This window comes from Gavialis gangeticus, unplaced genomic scaffold (assembly GCF_001723915.1).
Source record: "Gavialis gangeticus isolate Ggan-Ray unplaced genomic scaffold, GavGan_comp1, whole genome shotgun sequence".
In the NCBI taxonomy this organism is placed as follows: domain Eukaryota; kingdom Metazoa; phylum Chordata; order Crocodylia; family Gavialidae; genus Gavialis; species Gavialis gangeticus.
This window is the reverse complement of record NW_017728992.1, coordinates 103,271,720-103,278,823: the sequence shown is the minus strand read 5'-3', so window position 1 is coordinate 103,278,823 and position 7,104 is coordinate 103,271,720. Positions and strand designations below refer to the sequence as shown.

Here is a 7,104-nt window from a genome sequence, read left to right as displayed (position 1 = left end):
TACAGTGCCTGATGCCCTCTTCTTGCTCCCAAAGTACTTGAAAAAGGACTTTTTATTATCCTTAATCCTGGTATGCTCCAGTAGCAGCCCTCTGCCCTCCAGTGTACGTATCACCAGCTTGCTCCCTCTCCTCCTTGGTTCCTTTCTCTTCTCTTCCCTAAAGTGAAAGGTAAGCCCTCACCAGATCATCACCCTTGCTGTGAGCTATGCTCACTATGATCTGGAACAGTGGAGATCCAGTGTTTAATAAAGTTTTCCCCTCATATAATGAAGTTCATAACCATTCCTGAGTCACTGCTGCTTCTGAGCTTAATGTTTTGCTGAGCCTCTATAGGGATTGAATTGTAAAACAGGCATTAGATTAGTTAGGTATTGGTTTTACAAGTTTTAGGAATAATGTTACTGGCTGTGTCCTTGGTTTTTAGTTAGTGTTGTGACTTGTTGTCCCTGTTATTTATATTTACCCATTGCTAATAAACTGATTAATTAGTTTCAGTTATACATCAGTGTGTGAGTTTCCTTAGTTGTAGTACAAGCAGTTGCCGGATTGATACGGTGGCGACAGACATGCCTAGTCAATTCATTAGCCAGCGTGGGGTCAAAGATCACCTCACTTGGAACCAGACCATTGGGTCAGCTGTTAAATCAGGCAGTGCCAATTAGGTGTTAATTACAGCCTGAGTCCAACAGTGGGCCAGATGAATGGCACAGGGCCAGTCCCCATCTGGCTGGGATTGGGTTCCAAGGGTCCCATGCTAGGCTGGGATCAGGTCTCACACCACCCTGCATGCCCAATTTAACATGCAGGGCCATGGCACATGGGGTGCCCCACAGGATCTGTGGGGAGCCCCACAGGGGCAGATAACATGGTTCTGGAGGTTGAACCTGGCCTGAGGGTTGGGGGTTGAGCACCCCTGCTGTAGCACAATTAAATTGATCCAAGAATGTGTGTGTTGTTTTAACTAGGCATAATGGGGTTAAATTAAAGAGGATAAATAGGAGCTCCACTGTCAGTGGCCTTGCTTTTATTTCAGTTCAACTCCATAGCAGGTTTTAAAACAGTCATTTTTTAAAATGTAGTTTTTATTAAATGAGAAGTTCAGTAAGTGACAAGCTGATGAGGTACAGAACAGGGAAGGCTCGTGTGACAGTGATCTCTGAAATGCAGATTTTACTTCAGAAATCATTTCCTTCAGGATTAAAGCAGCAGCTACTAGGCATGTGCTCTGGAAATTGGCAGTCTCCACAGTATTTACATCTCTATCCTTCAAGTTATTTGCTTTTGGCCCGACTTATTACCCAAAGGGATTTCTTTGTGCTTTTACCATGTCAGTGATACCAACCAATCTTTTCAATTGAATATAATCCAAAAGATATGAGGGTGTTTCTCAAACCCTCCTGCAGGTAGACATACATCTGAGATGTAGGGCTTTTTGCATGTGCAAATCTAGATTTGTGAATGCTCCCCATGGGAAAAGACAACAACTCATTCACAGTAATTCCTATGCTGCAAATGAATGTCTATCCAAGGTCAGAAAAATCATGCCCTGAAGGATAGGAAGGGAAAGAGTTACACTGGGGTCCCAATAAGCCTACTGTTTGCTTTTTTCCCTCCAAATGCATGTCCATTAAATTTACTACTCTTTAAGTGAGATGTGTTTAAATAGACCCCTGATTTGGTTATTAAAAAGGCAGTTCAAGAAGTTCTGTTGTATTATGCAGGAAGTCCCCATAAGAAAGCATTACCTATGTAAAAACGAGGGCTGATCAAAGGCTTGTTTTTCCAAGGTCTGTATTCTATTCAATGCCATCTTTAAGACTGTGAACTATTCCAACCTTCGTTCCAAAGAAATGGAAGCAAGTTTGTCTGATGCAGAATTATCATCTTTCCATCTTTGCTTCTACAACTCTTGAACTAGTCAGTGTGTATTAGTTGCCAGGGCCCAGTCCTTTGGCACAGGAGCAGACTGACTTAAATCTGTATATTACACTAAGACTATGGCCCAGAAATTCCCCTTTGTTGTTTCTTGCTCAGACGACAAGTGTAAATCCGTAGCTTTCTACTTCAATGTGCAAGAACATTTCCAGAACTCCAAGTCTTGGTAGGGATTCAGAAATTTCAAGAGCTACTATGCAGGCTGCTAGAGGTTCTCCTCAGAGAATTTGAAGCACACACTTTAGCTCAGTGGTTCTCAGCCTTCTTAGACTCAAGGTCCCCCTGGCTAAATTTGAGGTACCTCTCAGAAAATGCCAGCTCTTAGTTAATAGTTTTCCCCTTTTTTTTTGCCTATAGGAAGTTGAGCAGTTTTTATATTGCAAAAGAACGAAGTTTACTACTATGGATTTGTTTGAAAATCTCTGGATTTATCTTATGAATCATATTTGCAGACCATGCCTAGTGCAGGGGGGCTGGACCTGACGATCTTGCAAGGTCCCTTCCAGCCCTTACAATCTATGAATCTCAAGGCACTCCAGGATGCTATGGCATCCTAGCTGAGAATCACTGCTTTAGACTTGATTTCCTAACATGTCAATTTTCTGGTTTGCAACAGCAAGCTCCAACTACTTCAGGCACCATTAGAGCTCTTGACAGCTTCTAAACAACCTAGGAAACATGGAGTCTATCAAAGGTGCCTGTATTTAAAAACTCAAAGCCCCATTATTCAAAGTCCACTGTTACTCTGCCTAAATTCCTTTCCAAGTACAACTTTAAAAAGCAGTTGTAAAAATTCCTATAAAAAGAACTTGGCAACAAATACAAGATTCAAGTACTGAAAATGCACTCATAACTCTTCTACAGGGTAAGGAGAAAACCTTCTGAAAAAAAGTCACTGTGGCACTGGTGTTCAGGGTATATTACTGTTTATCATTTGTACTGTATAGCAAATGAACACCACAGGAAACAGATGCGTGTTAGGATTCAATATACTCAACACCGAAACAGAGCTGCTGTAACAGTGAGAGAAGCTTATCCTAATGCAACTATGGGAATCATGCAGGAACAAAAATTGTTCAGGCCTGCTGTTTTTATTCATTTATTTATTTAAATTTAAACAGCACATTCACAGGGAATACTGCCTAAACGTTCATATTTAAAAACTACTGCACAATAGTCCCTTGGAAACCTGACATTTCCTAGTTGTTAATTTGTTTATGTTAAATACAAGCTGAGGTTTTCTGCAAACCTTTTGCTCCTTTGTTTTAAACAAAAATGTTAGGACCCTAAACATTCTTTACAATGAACACTGAAGCCCAAGTCATAAAACTATTTCTGGAGGGTACAGTAATGGCTACACTTCCTTCCAATAGATATATTTTTTTCCAAGGGTATAATATTTCCTGTCAGATGTCTATGGTATTAACCACTAAACTTAACATGATTTTAATCTGGGAAGTGCCTAAAATGGCACTGGAGTGCCATGTTTAAAACCTCTTCCAGAAATCTCCATGTGAAATATGTTCAGTTTACATTAACTGCCAGGCCTTCAAAGACACACAAATTGAAGATAAGAAAGTTTAGCTAGTTTTACTAATTCCTGCAACCCTACCATAGTAGTAAAGGTCCTGCACATTAATTCACCCTGTATTTACACCTGTAGTACCACCACGGTCTTCAGTGAAGCATGGGGTAGAGTCTGGTCCCAGGTTTGAAACTTAATTCAAGAACAAAACAGATACCAGCACAACACTCAACAGCACTCCAGAGCTAAGAGAGGTAACAGGAGTAAATGCTGAAGGTGGAATTCTGGCCCCACTGAAGTCAACCCAGACCTACCAACCACTTAAACAACATTTTGATGTTGATAATAGCACATGCCAAAAGTGCAGAAAAGGGAGCCTCTGCATTTAAGGTATCATTTCCATTAAACGTCTGAATATATTTTTTAAGCTTACCATGTTTTGCCCATGTCTAAGGCAACAAAAAGATAAACATCAGGATTAACTACAATTGGCTATTAGGAAAGAACTTTAAAATAGTCTTGAAGTAGATTAAAAAAAAAAAAAAAAAAACACACATGAACTGTATGCGCATACTTGCACATGGAAAGAGTTTACCTTGAAGGCTGCAAAGAAGGAAAACCTTGACTGCAAAAACTTGGTTAACAATTTCCTTTACCTTATGGTTTGTCACTCGATGCTGAGCAATTACAGTCAGTTTTTCTAGGAGCCCTCGTAATCTCTCCTGTGTAGCATGGGAGATCAAGTTCACAACATCAGAGTTAAGTTCCATAATGTCATGCCTTTTACCTGTGGAAGCAGAGAAAATCCATTACGTGTTTTAGTAGTAGCTGATAATTGAAATAATTAGCACAGCAGGTATTCTGTTCCCCCTGGAAGTCATACCCATTATGAATAAAGGTTTGGAGATTATGATTTTCCTGGTAAAGTCACAACTTCAAAGATCTTAGACATTACATTAATAAAACTTAGCCTGAAGCTTCAGAAAATATAGACATTGTTTCACTTAGCCTCTAGAATCATTCTCCTTGCAAGGTCATTTATAGGACAAAGTTAATAAGAACACAAATCAAGCCTCATGTTCGGAAGGGAGAAATAGTCACTGTAGAAATTAGTGCCATATTCTGTTAATTTCAGTAATTAAAAAAAATAGAGAATTACATTTTGCCCTGTTTGACACTGCACTTGTTAACAACTCATGACATTTATTTCAATGAACAGTTTTGGTTGGGTTTTTTGTTTTGTTTTTTTTTGCAGTGTACTCCAGGCATGCAAACCTGGACCTCCTCTCACCCAACCCTGACCAAACAGCATATGCTAGACTGACCTGACACACCTAAGGTAACAGCTTGGGAAATTTACCTCTCTCACAATCGGGGTCAGAATGTCTTTCCTCTCTAACCTATTCTTTCAGGCTGCCATTCTTATTGCTGTTTTCTGCTGAGCCAGCTAGTTCAATAGCTGTGGTCAAGAATGGCGACAGCTCTACATAACTGTGCTTGGACCCTACCCCCAAAGCAAAATGTCACCTCTACAACCTTCTCACAGTTGCAGAAAGCCAATGGAGAAGTCTTCCTATGGATGACAAACTCTCAGCACAATCACATACAGGTACAGGGACAACCGGGGCTTTTAAAGCAGACAGACAGTAATTCAGCTACGGATAACCAATGCACTTCAGTGTTTTAAATTTTCTTGCCCCTCCTACCGCACTTTACACAGCACATGCCCCAAATCGGAGGTTCTCAAACTGTGGCCCGCGGACCACCACTGGTCCACAAGCTCCGTTTTGGGTGGTCTGCAGAAAGGTTGCAGAACAAATTGAGACTATCTGTACTTGTAAGGCAAAACTACTGATATTAAAATGCAAGTTGTGTGCTTTGATTTGTAGAACAAAATGTTTATCAAGTGGTCTGCCAAAACCCCCAGCAATTTTCAAGTGGTCTGCGAAAAAAAAGAAAGAAAGTTTGAGAATCACTGCCCCAACTGATCACCCATTTTGTTTGCCTTTATTTTCATTAATGTTGGCATCCAGATACATAGGCACCCTGTTCATACACTAACACACACATGAAGTTACTCTACACATGATCAAAACTGTTCCTGTAGTGTCACCTCAAGTCATTAAGTACCCTGTTTTATGTGGTACTTAAGTATTTAAAGGTATATTCACTTCCTTGAGTTTACAAGTCAGTTAGGAACAAATGCTAAAAATAATGCTTCCTTTTTTCTAAAACATTCAGATTACCAGTGCTATGCGTTTCTCCCCAAACTAATTCTCATGCATAATTTGAAAATCAAGATACCTTAAGGAAAAGGTACACTGAAATTAAGACTGAGGTCCAGATTTACAAAGGAACTTCAGTATGGAAGTCACAATCCAGAGCTCCCTACACAGTGTAGGGGGAAGTTAGGCATCCCTACAAATGGGATTTACACAATTGAAGGTGAACGCAGTGGGGGGGCCCTGAGCTAGCTGATAAAATGCAGGCGAGGTGTGCCTGAAATTCTGCCCCTTTCCCTCAGTGTGGACACTCAACTCAAGGCTGCAATTATCTGACTATGGGACAACAATTCCAGACCCACTCCTGAACTTGGATACTTAAGCTGCTTCCATGAGTCAAAATAGCTGGCTCACTTCTCATTTGAAGCATGGGTTGTAGTGCCCACCTTGTACATCGTGGTCTCCTTAGGAGAGAGTGCTCCAACCACCAGGCAAGAAGCAAGGCTAGGACTGGGACAGTTTCAGCATCTCCTATTCAAGTTAGACCATTATGCAGGCAAGACTTCAAGATTCAGGGAACTAGATTCCCTGGCAATGAAGCTGGCCTCCTGAGAAAAGAGACCACAGGTGCTCTGGTCCTTCCTTACAAATTTAATAGGTGTGTCAAACAATTAAAAAATTTGGTTGCGATTAGTTGCAACTAATCGTGATTTTAATTGCAGAGTTAAAAACTCAAAATTATGCAGGTACTTTGTATGGTTGGTGGGGAAGGCTCTGGGGTACGCATGGGGGCAGGGGATTTTGTGACAGTGTGCAGGGGCTGTGCAGGGTTTGGAGCCCGGGGAAAAGGGGGAAGCAAGGGGCAGACAGACAGTGCCATGCCAGTGTTTATGCAAGTCTGCAGGGGGGGGGAGCAGATCAAGGCCCCCCCCCACAGTGAGGGAAGAAGTAGGGCAGCTCATTTAGGGGTGGGGGGGACAGCTTCCCACTATTGCATGTACCACCAAGGGATGCATGGGGGAGCAGGTGTCCCCCAATTTGTGTGGGGCAGAGGCAGATTGCCCACTGCAGGTTGGGGCTCTGTGCTCTGCTGCCTTTGCCCTGGGGAGCTGCGCACCGGCCACGCTGTGTCCCCTGCCCACTTGACAGCGGGAAGCAAAACATGGCGTCATGCAGCTCCCGGGGCAAAGGAAACAGGTTGCAGAGCCGGAGCTGGCAGCCTTGCGCGCAAATCCAGGGGTACATGCCCTCATGCTTAACCTGAGGGTGCACACAGTGGCAGGGAGTTGCCCTGCCTCCCCCCCACACCCCTGGATGAGCCACCTGCAGCTCTGTCCTATGAACCACCCTGGCCCTGGGGCCTCATTCACTCCAGCCACTGCCCTACTCCCTCCCTCACTGTGAGGGCCTCGATCTGACCC

General features: G+C 42.6%; 1 protein-coding gene across 1 annotated transcript in view; it reads right to left on the bottom strand.

Moving 5' to 3' along the window:
• The window catches only part of TAF4B (TATA-box binding protein associated factor 4b), a 155,923-nt gene that overhangs the window by 47,296 nt on the left and 101,523 nt on the right, over positions 1 to 7,104 (bottom strand). Inside the window, exon 12 of the mRNA XM_019518898.1 lies at positions 4,118 to 4,248. Within this exon, the coding sequence (XP_019374443.1) occupies positions 4,118 to 4,248 (131 nt within the window). The remainder of the gene's footprint in view (positions 1 to 4,117; positions 4,249 to 7,104) is intronic.